The 14,228-nt window shown below is 53.6% G+C and overlaps 2 protein-coding genes across 2 annotated transcripts; one reads left to right on the top strand and one right to left on the bottom strand.

The window, feature by feature from the left end:
- The first annotated feature begins 6,716 nt into the window (after positions 1-6,716).
- Positions 6,717-11,110, top strand: HER10_EVM0001498 (uncharacterized protein). The gene is made up of 2 exons (XM_035471243.1): positions 6,717-7,355; positions 7,487-11,110. Exons 1-2 carry the CDS (start codon positions 6,886-6,888, stop codon positions 10,320-10,322), a joined length of 3,306 nt encoding a protein of 1,101 aa, XP_035330431.1. The 5' UTR covers positions 6,717-6,885; the 3' UTR covers positions 10,323-11,110.
- Positions 11,111-11,505: 395 nt separating this feature from the next.
- On the bottom strand, positions 11,506-13,739 carry HER10_EVM0009746 (phosphoglucomutase/phosphomannomutase domain-containing protein). Its single transcript, XM_035479222.1, has 2 exons — positions 12,674-13,739; positions 11,506-12,623 (listed from the first exon to the last, which is right to left on the bottom strand). The coding sequence occupies exons 1-2, from the start codon at positions 13,682-13,684 to the stop codon at positions 11,763-11,765; spliced, it is 1,872 nt and encodes a 623-aa protein (XP_035330906.1). The 5' UTR covers positions 13,685-13,739; the 3' UTR covers positions 11,506-11,762.
- Between the last annotated feature and the right edge of the window lie 489 nt (positions 13,740-14,228).

Raw genomic sequence — 14,228 nt, 5'->3', positions numbered from 1 at the left:
ACGGCGCCCGTGAGTAAGCGTGCGTAAGAGATGGACGGGAGGATGGGCCTATCTCCCGACTTGACAAGGAGAAAAGAAGGAGAAGAATGTCAGTGGAAGAGACCGGTACAGTGGTTGTGTGCGCGACGAGTTGCCCTGATGCCTCGACCCAGGTAGTTCCCACCCCAGCAGAAGGGGAGGGGTGGGAGCTATTTGGGTACCTCGTCAGGTGGTGTGTCAGCTAGTTACCGGGAACCAGCAAACGAGATCTGGGGCGATGGGGACATGCAGATGAATTTGAGTTATCCTGCATGTTCCTTCGTGGTGGCCGGTATTGAGCTCAAAGAGTTCTGGTAACGGCCTCAACGGCCTGGACGCAAGTCAGTGTTCCCGTACCGTGTGCGAACTGTTTTCCAAATGGGGCAAACATCTTACATGACAACTCCCGGTGAGACGAGATACCTCCAAGTGTAGCGTACTTTTTGCTGTATGGTTTTGCCTCTTCAACTGCGCAAAGGCGCGCAGCTTATCTGCATAGGCAAATGCTTCAAAGCAAATACAGCCATCACCGCCTTGGTCCGGCGCCAGTACCAATACGGCGACCCTGGTCGGTGGACGACGAACGAGAACGCAGACCGCACATCCACCCTCGTCTGCAGACACGAGGTCTGGCGTCTCCCATACCCCCTCCCCGGTATTTCCCACCAAGCCATTGCGTCACATAATCATCCCCGTCGCCTACGGTAATGTATGTGGTAAGCACCTCAGGACCTTCTTACCATTTTGACACTCAGCCTTACGAAGCACGTCGATGTAACTTATTGCCATGCTCAGAGGCTCTTCCTGGTCGCTCCGTCTATTCCCAGGATATAGTGCGGAACAGAAACAGTGCATGACTTGAGATTCAAGAGTTGAGAAGAGCCAACAGAGTACCATGAGTTAGTCTGGACCCCTCAGCAACAATTTGGCCGTATGATCTGCAATCGTGGTGACTATGATCAAGTAGCAACCATACGTCCCTGATGGCCTGCAAGCTGATGGTTTCTGTCAGAGCTGCCGATGAGCATTCAGCAACGGATGAACGCCATCATCAACGGCTGAGACTGAATCGTCTCATGGCAATGCCGGACACGGGGAAATGTGACGTGGTTGAGGCTATTTCGGCCAAAAGAGTCTCGTCTTTGGCCGCTAGCCACCGCCCAGGGTCTGCAACGACGCGGGCAAGCCAACCTCGTATTCGACCTCAGAGCCCTAATAGCTCCGAACACCAAGCCCTGACAACAGGCAACAGCATAAAAATCCGGAAACCTCATGTCTGGTTTCTTACTGTTGTGCGGTCAATTGCCGACTAATGCGTCTCCCGCCACTGGACTTCCTCTTTCATCGACAACTATCACCGCGGCCACATTTCGGCAATTAGCGTCAGCAGCTTGGACGAGTGAGACTGGTCGGTTCGTAAAGTAGCGGCATTAAACCACGCCATCAAAGACCGTTTGTTGCTCCTCAGCAGAAGAGATTGTAGAGAGAAACAGACCCCGTGATCAAGTTGCTGCTGGCTCTCCCTGGTTAGAGTTGTTCGATGTTGAGTTCCCGGAGTGCGGTAGTGACACTATCTTTAGAACAGAACAACGCTTGTCAGGTGGGGCCATGGACTCGACCCCAACTCTGCAGCAAAGCTATGCCTTTCTCGCTCTGCCCAAAGTCGAACGGCGATGATCTCGTCACCGCAATGGAGAACAGCTTCAAACTTCTCTGCCTTCTCCTCGACGCAGTCGCTCTCGTCAATCTCATGAGACGCCCGCCTCCTTTATTCTTTCCCCGCCACAAAGCTTGGCTGATGCTTCTCGTTCTCTCGAGGCGACTGTCCTGGCGATATCCTTTTTGCGAAACGACATCGCACCCGTTTCTTTTGCCTTCCTCGATGGCGCGCTGAACCCCGCAATGTGCAATCGACTTGGCGTAGACTACTCTCCAAACTTTGGAGACCTTTCAAAGTCCCTGAAATCATCAGATGAGGAGCTTCCCGGAGCCGAAAATCTGAGTTCTATCACTAGGCAGAATTATCGAACAGATTGCCAACCTAAGGATACCCCTCTGGAGCCTCAGAAACCTAATCGACCATGATGTCTGCAATTCGGTCTTGATTGGTGAAGCTCTGAAAACAAGAGGTCATGAATAAAACGTTTCCGGGGCCCGAAATGCTTCCCAACTTGTTTTTGTAGTGCAAGCCATGAGCTCGTTCTCGAGTTGCAGTGTGGCAATCGCAAAGTCTGAGATGAGCATTTCTGCTTTGCGGCCACCCCTGAGTAGTGTATGTCCACCTAGTCGGAGAATGTCGTTCCTCGGGATATGTGTGCTTCGATCACAAGCCCTAAAGCCAGTTGGATGCGATGTCCCAAGTCGCAAGATACCACAATTATCTCGCGTACCTAGTCCTGTTAGACGCAGTCGCGCGGGTTACCTTCGTGATCCTTTGCGGACTGAATGTTGAAGATGCCATGATCTTTTCTCCGTCAGGAGGGTGATCTACAAATTGGAGCTGACAGCAACGAGGAGCGTGGCAGCTTAAGATTTTCAGCCTCAAACACGGCTCGGCTGAGAATTTGATCGAGGGTTGCTGGCCAAATGCAGCGGATGGTAACTCATAGGTCGATTGTTTCGCTGAGTTAGACTCAGCGACTTGACCTGGAGCCTTGGCAGATACCTGGTGGAACATCCGAAGTGCAATTTGAGGCCAAGGCCGGCTTGAGGGCCCAGCGAGGCGGTGCCGCCCACATCAATATTGGTTGATGATTAAGGAAATGAGTATCTTGACACGCCGTGGAGCCTGGAGCTAACTGGCTAGGATAGCGGTTTTCCAGGATGTACGGATTACGGAGTATACACTCCCGAAATAGCCGTCAACATGGGCGCGGCCGGTTGTCATGTCCCCCTTTACACATGGAGGCCAAGTCCTCAGAGTGCGAGGTCAATCCTCCTACCCATCGACCCGAATTGGTAGGTTGCAGCGGACGTTATTGGCATCGCCGTGGTGATCATTGCCTTGAATGTCCGGACGGGAAAGTAGACTAGCAATCACCGACTAAGCAGCCGCGTCTTTCGCAACCCATCTGGCGATCGTGACAAACCCTGCTTTCGATTTGGACCAATAGAGGCTGGAGCACGCCATGGAAATATCTGGGGGAAAGACCCCGCTGTCCATTGCCCGTTCTTCGCGTCAATTCGTACGGACCGATTGCGAGAGAGCGATTGTCTTTGTATCGATCACTTTCCTGTCAATATTTTGAAACAAACACAGTTGAATAGACTAACAGCTGCGACGTGGAAATGCGTCTATATGGGCAGCCGCCAACTCTGTCCGATTCATATCGTCGCGTAGTGTCCCGTCCTCAGACAACCATAGCCTGGTTTGGAGAACCCAAGTTAATTTCGCTGAGGGAAACTAGAGCCCAAAGACCGAGGTTCCACTAGCTCTCAGAGACCATGGTCTCACGGTGACCGAGATCTGGTAAAGGGTGTGGTGAGAGCGATCGCGCCCTTGATCTAAACGTTGAAAGAAGTTGAGAACAAAGGCAAGATATCTTGTGAGGGCCCGATTCGCACTCGACACGCTTCGAACCGGGGTTCGACACACCAAGATGCGTGTCCCTGGCGCTAGTCCATTTTGAACAAGTATCGTTTCTGGACCGGTGGCCAATGGGGAGATTGCAAGCTTCAGGGGAAAATTACAACGTAATACTCTGCAGGCGCCAAAGCATATTACAGCGCCTCCACGGACCACAACCCTATGGGACCCCATCGTGTGATCTGGTACAGATCTCGGGGAACGATATGGTGGCCGGGTGACCAATCGCCAGAGTGCATGGCGCCAAAGTTAGATGGGAATTGCTTATTTGCCATTGATGTTGAACGGGAAGCGGCATTGGTGGTCGCTCAGCTGCAGGATCTGCGAGACGATGCTAGCTCCATCACGCGAGGTAAGGCAACTATCGCACGAGCCTAGTTGTAGGCGTCTCGCTCTCGTGCTGAGTTTCGTGCATGCAGCATGGCTGTGTGGTCCCAAGGGTTTGAAGTTGAAGTTGTCAAACTCCCGGGTGATCTTCTGATCAGAAGCCATGGAAGCTTGACTGCTTGTATGGGTCTCGGTGGCGGCTGGGCAGAGTGTGCAGCTGTTGCAACCCTATTGCCTGGCTTGAGTCTAAAGACAAACTCTGAATAGTCATCGTGTGGTGCAAATAGCACGAGCAGACTGAAGCATGTGTTCGAACGAATAGAGTGGGCACGTCTGTGCAGTGGATGCCATAAGTTGCCATTCTGGGCTAGATGACAGGGACCCGGGCTGCCGACGTTGACTTTTTGACGGGTATCCAAACTCGAATCGGCGTCCAAACTGGTGGTAGTAGAGCATGAAGTGAGTGGTAGAGGCATGATCTTGTCTGTGTGTTTGCCCCCGGTTGGTGGTAGAAGTGACCAGGAATGGGTTGAACCTTCGAGGTAAGGTAACCCTGAGTGGGATCCGGAAAACCGGACGAGGCCGTTTGCAAGTTTGTGATGACGGAGAGAGTCAGTTGAGTCTGAGCGGCGAGGCGAAAATGAGGCTGGAGGTTTGACAAGACGAAGACGGGGAGTGTCCTGGGCAGAAGCAAGCCTGACGGTTTCAATGTTTCGACGACACGCACGAAACATTGGCATAAGAAGGAGAAAGAGAAAAGCCAAGACCAAGTAAGGTGATGTTGGTTTGTTCCCTCGCGCGTGCGGCAAGCAGGCTGAGTTCAGACTTTGGTATCTCTATGGTCAGCGTTTTAACCGGGAAGGCTAATCGGGTGGGAGTTCATCGGCATCGCTGTCGTTATTTGGGTTTCTTGTCGTTGTGTCGGGTAGCGGACCGAAACACAAGACGAGTCGGCATTGTTGTCAAAGATGACAATGGCAGTGACACGATGCGGGTCGAGCGTGGTTTGGCAGCCGAGTGACTCGAGTCGAGTTCGGGTGGCCGCGAAGTGAGGTGGAGAGAGTTGGTCGATGATCGGAAAGTGCGAAGAATTGTTTTGAATGGTGCATGTGTGGGCAGCTTGCATGATATTGGTAAGATGAGGTCAGCTTGGAGATATGTTTGTGAGAATTGATCATCGCAATGCATGCAGCATGAAAGTATGGAAGGACGCAAGGCACGAAGGGAGGCTCTTCCAGAGACTCTGCTCTTTCAGGAAAGATAATTTGGTACCGTCAGGTAAGCACAGACAGTGAAAATCATCGTATATACTCGTATGCTATAGGTGGGCAGGGACAGGTGCGTCCAGTGTGCGGATGTGAGAGGCCGGATGCTATCCGCAAGGTACCGCATGGCAGGGCAAGCCGTGGATGTGCAGGCGGAAGCAAGGAAGGAGGTTATCATGGGAAAGAAGCGATTAGCAGCGGTGCCATGGCTGAACCTTGAATGACAATGAGTGACAGTGTGTCAGTGACAAGGGAAGGACATGAGGTGGACAGAGCTTCAGACTCAGGGCAGGTTCCGGACCAGACTGATGGAACTGTGACTGTGCGCGCGCGTGGGTACGGAGTACGCAGTAAGGTACGCAGTCAGTGAGTTTGCGCGTTTGCGTGTCGTGTGCGTGGGTGCGTGGGTGCTGGCTGCCAGCCTGCCAGCCTGCCACGCTGCGTGGAGGCGGCGAGGCGCTGACAGGAGAAGGTGCTTTGGAGTCTGGACAGGGAGGAAGGAGAAAAGAGTGGAACACCTTCCCAAGGATGGATGGATAAGAGAAAGAGTACGTACCGATTCACCTGATTGGGCGGGGTTAGCGCAGGAGGCTAAAATTGCTCCTGTTCGAATTCGTCGAAAAAAACGGTTGTCTCACCCCTGCCGCCGACAAGGGGCGCTAGAGCAAGGTACCAACGCTGCTCCTTGCTGCTCCTGGATCCGCCCAGGATGTTTCCTCTGTGTCTGAATGTCGCGAACCAGGCCTCCCATTCGACCATTGGTCAATTCACCTTCCACGAGCCATGGTACCGCCGTGCCACAGTACGCATCTAATACCTCCTACCTGCCTTGGGGAAGGGCGGATGGATACTCTTCTACAAGTCCACATGGGCGCTTGTCCAAGTTCGATCTTCTCTTCATTTGCTGATTGCTTGGATGCTTTGTTCTAGACTGCCATTGGGAAACGGCACGGGGGCACTCTGCACACTAAGTCTAGCAAGATGAAGGCCTATCGAGAGTGCGATAGCCAGTCGCATTGCACAACGCCCATCTACCCTCTTGTGACTCTCGCATCTAATCGGCACGACGGCACCTCATGAAAGTCTTCTTCACGGTACCTTCCCTTAAGACTTTCCGACCTATTTCTCGCCCGCCCGTGTCCAATGTCAAGTACCTACAGAATACCTCCTCCGTGACAATCTATCCACAAGACCACACACAGCACGATCCTCCTCCCAGATCGATCCATTCTGCCCATCAAACTTCAAAAGAAGAAGACGTGCAAGTTTCGGCCCCAGCACCCATCGTGTCATGGATGTCACGTACGGTTCCAATATCAGTGGCCCCGGGGTTGCTGGGGCGAACCATCTCCAAGCGCCCAAACGGGAAATGGCGCCAAAGCAGAAGCGCTACGCTGCAACTACTGCCCCACACCATCTCCAAGGGTCCCTGTGCGCGAGCATGGCCCCTTTTTGGCCAGTCGCCGTCTGCGATCCCACCCTGCGGCCTCTTCCACCATTTGCCCTCCCAAAAATCCCCCCAATACTGTTCCATTTCCTCTTTTTGCCCTTCCTTTTTCCAAATGGACAACGAGCCTGGTCTCGAATATCTCTTGCTGCCTCCCAACTTGGCTCCAGAGATAAGCCAGAGTAAGACACTTATGAACAGAGACAGCCACCGCCGCTCAGATCTCGACCCTAATCATAATCATGGCGGCCCGCGACCCTCGCCCACCTCATCTCAACCTTCACCTCGAACGCCCTCCGAGAGCCACGGGAGACCCTTCGAATTCTGAGACTCTTAACGCTTCATCTGATGACCTCCGTGGACGCCCACCCTACCGCGACCCCAACCGCCCTGCAACCTCACCTTCTCCCTCGCCTGGTCGTACCAGATCGCAGACTCTGCCCGTCCAAGTCATAACGCCTACCTTCAATCCCGCCAAGGCAATCAAGCGGAAGCCTCTCTCCTCGACAGCTTCTCAATTGGCCGCCAGCTACGGTACCGGCTCTGGTTCCAGTACCCCGTCTATACTGTCACCTTCGGCCTTTGCCGCCCCTGAAACACGTTTCTCGAGATCCTACTCTGTCGACAGCCCTACCATCTATGAGTTTTCCGACAACAACAACGTTCGCCCTCTCTTCGCGCCACCAGCTGCTCACCAGAAGCTTGACACACAGTGAGTCCGAACCCCTTTGCCTTTTGGTCCAACTTTGCTCGGCCTCTGCTGGGTCGTCCCTCCCTCGCCTGCCAGGAAACAGCTTTTCGGTACCAACAGCAGCTAACCAGACTTTGACCTCTTGCAAGCAGACCCCCACCTACCGACCCGGCAGACGACGCGGCTTACTTTGCTTCACGAAACAACCCAAGCACCAACCTTGCATCCCCTCAAACAAAACCTTCAGACGGCCTGTCAGAACCTGCCTTTTTGACCTCCGACGTCACCCCAACCTTTTCTCCGAGGCTACCGAAAGCGACACCTCCTCAGCCGATCATCGAGGAGGAGGAGGACACGGACGAAGATTCCGAGTCAATTTACAGTCACAACACTAATGATAACTCTATCATGTCCATACCCGCTACCAAACCTACTCCTCCCCATCTGAATCTATCAACGGATCGAGACAACTCTTCGCAAACAGTCACCACAGTTCTAGAACTCAGACAGTCACTCACGCCTACTACATCAACTCCCACTCCCTCGATCAACAAGCCTCTTCCCAAATCACCAGGCTCTTCCAAGCTAGCCAACTTCTTCGGCTGGGGTTCTTCGCCGTCACCTTCGACGACAGAGTTCTCCTCTCTCTCATCGCCTCTTAATTCGCCCCGACGAGCTACTCTGACAGATGACACCCCTCTTACAACTGGAGTTCCGTCACTGCTCCCAGAACCTCGAAAAGGGAATGCGACACCAACAAACGCGCTTGGATATTGCGAATCAAACCTATACACACCACCGCCTTCCTCCTTAGCCCCATCCCTACAAATCGAAGAGATGGAGGACGAACTGAAGGCCATCAGTGCCGAACTGGCATCGTCCATTCGGCGCGAGATGGATCTCGAAGATCTCGTCGATAGGCTCCAGTCCGAGATCAACAACCCACAAGCCTCCGGCAGGAGGACTAGCGATTACTTTTCCGACTCTGGATATAGCTCTGCCAAGTTTAGCGAATACGACCAGAGCAAGGAAGAGGTCGAAAAGATTCAACGTCGTGCAGAACAAGAGAAGGCTTCGATGCGACTGGAGCTGACTAACAAGTTGCAAGATGAACGGTCACGAAGAAATGAGTTGGACCAGCAGATTAAAGAACTGGCAGAGAAAGCTTCACAGGTGGACGTTGCCCAGATTAACAATGAGGATACCAACAACCGTCTTCGAGACTTGGAGCACACGTGTGAGGATCTCCGCCGCAGGCTTGGAGAGGAGGTGCAGGTGAAGTCAAACTTCGAAGACCTGCTCTCTGTCCTCAAGGTTGAGCTTCAAAGCACTACGAATGAGCGAGACAACCTTCGCGACGAGATCGTACCCCAGTTGAAATCAAAGCTTGATGGCCTTGAAGCTGAAGCATCTGAGTATGCCAACCTCACCTATGAATCGTCCAAGATGCAGCAAGAGTTGGAAGTCTTGAGACAGGAAAACAAAGCTCTCAAGTCTTCTGGACCATCGCCACAACCAGAGACTCGCGCCCGCAGTGCAACCAGCAGCTCGACTCGCCTTGCCCGTTCCAGCTCAGTAACGGCTATGCCATTCATCCTTCAAAAGGCGCCGTCGGGCTTGGGATTGACCAGGTCAAACACTGTTAAGTCAGGCGTGACCGAATCTCGAGAGCAGTTATCAGAGCGCTTGAAGGACGTCGAGGCCCAGAGGGACGCTCTCCACAACGCATTGAAGAGCCTTCTCGAGCGCCAAGAATTCCAAAATCGGGAAAATGAAAAGAAGATCAAGACCTTGGAGGTTGAGCGCGAAAGGTTGATGGTGACGTCTCCACGACAAGCGGGCTTCGCCAAAGATATCTCCAACCTGAGGGTTGAGGTCAATGTATTGCGTCGCCGTGCTGACGAGGCGGCCGAACAGAAGTGGCAAGTGGAGAAGGGCCTCGCTGGCCTTAAGATGGATCTCGATCGTGCTGAGGGTGAAGTCGCTGCACTCCGTGGACTGTTGAAGGAGAAGGATATTCTCATTCCCCCGTCGATGGCTCGCGGCAGCACCTATGAGTCTGCGTCTGTTCCTGTGACTTCGGAATCTTTGGAGGCTGCCTTCCAGGACTTGCAACTTGCCTACAAAGACTCCCTCCTCAAGATCAAGGATCTCGAAAGCAGTGGCTCTATGGTTGTCGGAGACGAAGCTACGAGACTGGCTCTCGAGAGGCTAGAGCTGTCCCTGACGTCCGCCGTCTTCGAGCGCGATGCGGCGAAGGAGGAAGCCTCGGCTTACAAGGATCAACTGGAGAGCTTGGCCGGCAGCGAGGTGGCACATCTTGAGAGCGAGCGCGCTCTTGCTGATGAGCTCCGTACGTCTGCTCAGCGCGTTGAGGAACTCGCCTCCCAAGTTCAGAATCAGCTGTCCGTGAACTCTGAGCTCCGCCAGCGCCTCGCGGAAGCTGTCGCTCGTGGCGATGCCGACCGCAAGGCTAACGCCGACCGCATCACACGCCTGCAAAGTCGCCTCAAGAACCTGGAGGAGCAACTGCAAGCTGCCCAGATCTCATCCGAGGAGCGCGTGGCTCGGCACGAGGAGCAATTGAAGGAGCTGAAGGACGCACAAAGTGTTCAGCTGCGCCGTATGAGCCCTTCGCCCGGTGCCAGCGGCATGCGCTCTCCTCGCAAGTCGAGTCTCAGCCCGATGCCATCGCCAATGTTCCCTCGGTCGCCCCGTCTCATGCCGAAGCAGTCCGTCGAAGACGAGACGCAGATCGAGAGACTGCGGGTCAAGGTCGTTGAGCTGGAGACAGCGCTCACGGTTGCCGACTCGGAGATGCAAGATGTCATTGCCCGCATGAGTACTGCACAAATCGAGGTTTTGACGCTGCAGGAGGAGCGCGAAGCCGCGCGACGTGAGACCAGACGTATCCAGCAAGAGTTGGAAAAGGAGAGAATGAAGGCGTTCGAAGACCGATTCAAGACGCTCGGCAGCTCAGTTCAATGATATAGTCGGGCGACTCAGCTCGGATAGGGGTTGGTGCCACGGCATAACACTGCCTCCTATACCCGTCATCAGTATGCGGCGCGCCTCGTTTCAGGATGAGCACCTGGGCCAGGACACTCCCTCGACACCTCTCCAGTTTTCGCACCGCACGCACTCGAAATTCGATATACAGGTCACCAACCTGGTGGCCGCATTGCCTCCTGACAAAAGGAGAAAACCATGCATTGGGATAGCGAAGTGCGCATCGATCACTTACATCGACTTTTTTTTTTTTTTTGGATGTTTTTGTTTTGGGCGGGTATTGGGGCACCATCATCTCTGGGATGAGGCAGTGTGCCATAATTCCCCACAGAATGGGCTCCCTCTTTTTTGGAGGTGCTACACAAAGCACCGTTGACGGCCGAAAGTTACAGCACATGATATATGTCTCGCCAGTCTGCAGACATCTCTCTATACCTCTATTATATATACTTAGTGGGGCGGTTCAAGCACGGAAGTGTTTGTGTAATGTGTTTATCTAGTTTATGTCTTCTGCTTTTGCCCTGTTTGCTCTTGGATGTCCTTTTGCAAGGTTTCTTTGGGTCAATTGGTATGAGGCTAGAATTGTACAAACAAGAAACAGAATAATCGAAGGGAGGGGGTTATTGAAGAGGAGGAATCAGTGGAAGAAGAAAAAAGACCAAAGCGGCCTTGCCATGAGAGAATGGGAAAAAGGTTCGATGCCGGCAAGCGTCAAGGGTTGCGAGGATGCCTGTGTATGATAGAGAAGAATTGACGACTTGAATCGTACAGACCTTGACCCGCCTTTACGTGACTTTGTATCGAACGCACTCTCCCAACTCCATCATGAATGATATAGGCTGGCCTTTGATTAGTGGTTGCCCTTAGGGTGGTGGTGGTGGTGGTGGTGGTGGTGGTTAGCGAAAGCGAAGTCGGTTCAGGTGGTGGTGCATTGAGAGAATCCCGACGAGCTGGAGAGGATTGCCACACCAAACGGGCGGGCCGCGAGAATCAACGTCAGATCGTCAAATCGGGTACCCCGGGACAGGGAGACCCCGGGGGTAATGCATGAGGCCAGCCAACCATCCAGCTTGTATTTCTTTTGCTTCCTATCTTCTTCTTTTTGTCTTTCTGTAGGTAAATAGGTATAAGCTGGTGAGTGACTTAATCCAGTTACAATCCAGTCACGTTTTTGAAGATGAAGGTCTAATGGGTGATGCGCTGCGCTTCTTTTAAGTAGGGAAAGACTAGGGATATCAAATGTCTCGTTTTCTGTTCGTTTCATCACTTTGGGCAGCTTCCAACTTGTAACCAGTCCGCTCTAGCTTTTACGAAATCCGCCGTAATTTTGGTCCAAGCAATGTGGCAAATAGTCCAATCATCAACTGTCCTCTATCGTGAAAAGCGCATCGTTGCTCCTTTGACAGATAGGCGACTTGCCTACAGTCCGCCATACTGCTTCACGATGCCCGCGACCTTGTTGGCGAGTTCATCAGCCTCGGAGCGAGTGGCTGCTTCAGCGTACACACGGCAGGCGTTCTCGGTGCCGCTGGCGCGAGCGAAGGAACGAGCGCTGGTGTACTTTCTAACACACTGATCAATCTCGTCCTGAGCTCCCGCAGGATGGCTGAGGCGACGTTCAGCATCCGTGGTCTGGAAAGCATCTTTGTTGCCAACCTCGACACGGACCAGACGGTTGGGAAGATCCGAGTAGGTTGAGGCCCAGTCCTTGAGAGTCCAGCCCTTGTGAGCGAGAATCACCTCCACCATCAACATATCTGAGAGCGCATCACCAACGGTCTGGTTGATGAGGTTGCCAACGGCGGCGAGGGTCTCGAGAGCATCCTTCTGTGCGGGGGACTGGGGCTTCGTCTCGCTGAAGGCACGCATAGCATCTTGGCTGAAGATGACGGTGCCGTGGCCGTTGGCCTCGAAGTAGGGACCAATGTCGAATTTGAGAGCAGCATGGTGCAAGTGCTTGACGCCGGTGGGCGTGCAAACAACGGGCAATCCGAGATGCTTTTCAATGTAGTTGGTGCTAGCACCGTTAGCATAAGCGGTCTGGACGACGCCGATGCGCAAGTCCTTCTCGAGGCCGGCAGATCGAACCAGATCGCCAATGAAGGAAGCAGCCAAGGTGGATATCCGGTCGCCGTCGAGCATGAAGAAGCCGGTGTCCGGGTCGGTGTAGTAGTAGATCAAGCGGTCGGCGTCACCGTCAAAGGAGCAGTAGCGAGCGCCCGGGATGGGCTTGGGAGAAGCAGGGGCACGCTGCTTGGTCTTGACGAAGTCTGCACCACACTGCACAAGTTAGCTAAGGCACAGAGTGGTACGGGTGCAATACAACTTACGTCGAGGTTGAGGACCTCGGGGCGAAGAACATCATCGTTGACAACCTTAACGTCGAAGCCAGTGACGTCCTTGGGAACGTGCTTCAGGAACTCGGTCAACTTGGGACCACCAACGCCATTGGAGCAGTCGATGGTCAACTGGCCGTCAACCTTGCGACCCTTGAGAGCCTTGACAAAAGCGTCGGCAAACTTCTCGTAGTATCCAGTCTCGCTGACCTTGCCATACGACTGCGGCGTGCCCTCGGTGTTGACGCATCGGGTGAGGTAGTGGAGCTGGGGAGTGGTGAGGATCTTGTAGTCGGTGTACTCAACGCCGGTGGCCTCGAAGGAATCGGCCAGAGCAGCGACAAGTTTGTGGCCCGAAGGGCGGGTGTCTCGACCGTAAACGACGCGGGCAGGATCGGACAGGTTGATGCGGAGCTGGGAAGCCAAGGCCTTGTAATTGTCGACAAGCTCCTGGTCCGAGGAGCTGTTGACAAGCTTAGTAGCATACGACTCCCACTCCTGCTCAAGCATGTCTCCCATGGGGTCGACAATCTTGACGCCATTATCGGCAGCGGGATTGTGGCTAGCTGTGATCATGACACCAATAGCTTGGCCATTGAGCTTGCGACTACGGAGGCCGGAGAGCAGACCGACACGGAAAGTGACACCGTCAAGGAGATCAGCCTTCATCCGGAACCCCGCAGTGCCATACTTGAAGGTGTGGTTCGGCACGATGGGGTGCTTTTGCGAAGCGGCGATGATCTTCTCGTCCGACATGACGGGCTGTGGACTCAAGCGAATGGCTATGGGTGAACGAGGCAATTGCAAAAGGGATTTAAAGTGTTGGAAGATCGATGGCCAGGGTGGATGAAGGAGAGAAATAAAGAGGCAACGTAGTAGGTAATGGAGCTGGGGATGTTTACGAGGAAACAGTGGAGAGAAATGGAGGGCGGCAGTTTGCCAGTTGCCTACCTTACAATAGGTAATGTGCTTGCTGACCTGGAAACTGGATGCGGTGGCCGCCATTCCAGTGTGCTGTATCCTCCACTCAACTGTTACCTGGCGTCTCTGCCAGGCTCACCTCAGCTCCCCGCCGTTTACCTCATGCGAGAACAGCAGCGACATTAACAGGCAGGCCCCGCCGTAGCTATTACCCGTGATGCAATCATGCAAGTCAGACTGGGCGCTGGATGGATGCAGCACACCGCAACAGGAAGGGGTGGGGTCGCAGCCCGGATTGCCCCTCCTCAGCGTTAGGTTCATGAGGGGCACTACAGTAGGTACTTACTGCGTACTTTTGTGACGGACCACCTAAATTGCCGCTCGAGACATCCTGGCGACTTCTATTCGTCGCCATAGGCATTGCCTGATTGACTCTCTGAAGATATTCAAAGCTTCGCAGGATATTCCCGATAAAATACAATTTGATCCAATATTTTGGTTGGACATTAATTGAAGCGGTGGTCTCAGTGAAGCACCTTAATCGGCGGTTGTCACTCACGCTCAGGAGGTGATCGGCGCCCCCCAGCCCTCAGAACGCCGGATGGTCCTGGCGTAGAAATCGGATGTA

Source organism: Colletotrichum scovillei (genome assembly GCF_011075155.1).
Source record: "Colletotrichum scovillei strain TJNH1 chromosome Unknown Contig00008, whole genome shotgun sequence".
NCBI classification, from domain to species: domain Eukaryota; kingdom Fungi; phylum Ascomycota; class Sordariomycetes; order Glomerellales; family Glomerellaceae; genus Colletotrichum; species Colletotrichum scovillei.
This window is presented reverse-complemented; position numbering and strand designations above follow the sequence as displayed.

Coding starts and splice junctions, on each gene's coding strand:
- HER10_EVM0001498 (XM_035471243.1), top strand. CDS start 6,886: ATGGCGGCCCGCGACCCTCGCCCACCTCATCTCAACCTTCACCTCGAA. Junction 7,356..7,486: donor CACCAGAAGCTTGACACACA/GTGAGTCCGAAC, acceptor TCTTGCAAGCAG/ACCCCCACCTACCGACCCGG.
- HER10_EVM0009746 (XM_035479222.1), bottom strand. CDS start 13,684: ATGGCGGCCACCGCATCCAGTTTCCAGGTCAGCAAGCACATTACCTAT. Junction 12,624..12,673: donor CCGAGGTCCTCAACCTCGAC/GTAAGTTGTATT, acceptor TAACTTGTGCAG/TGTGGTGCAGACTTCGTCAA.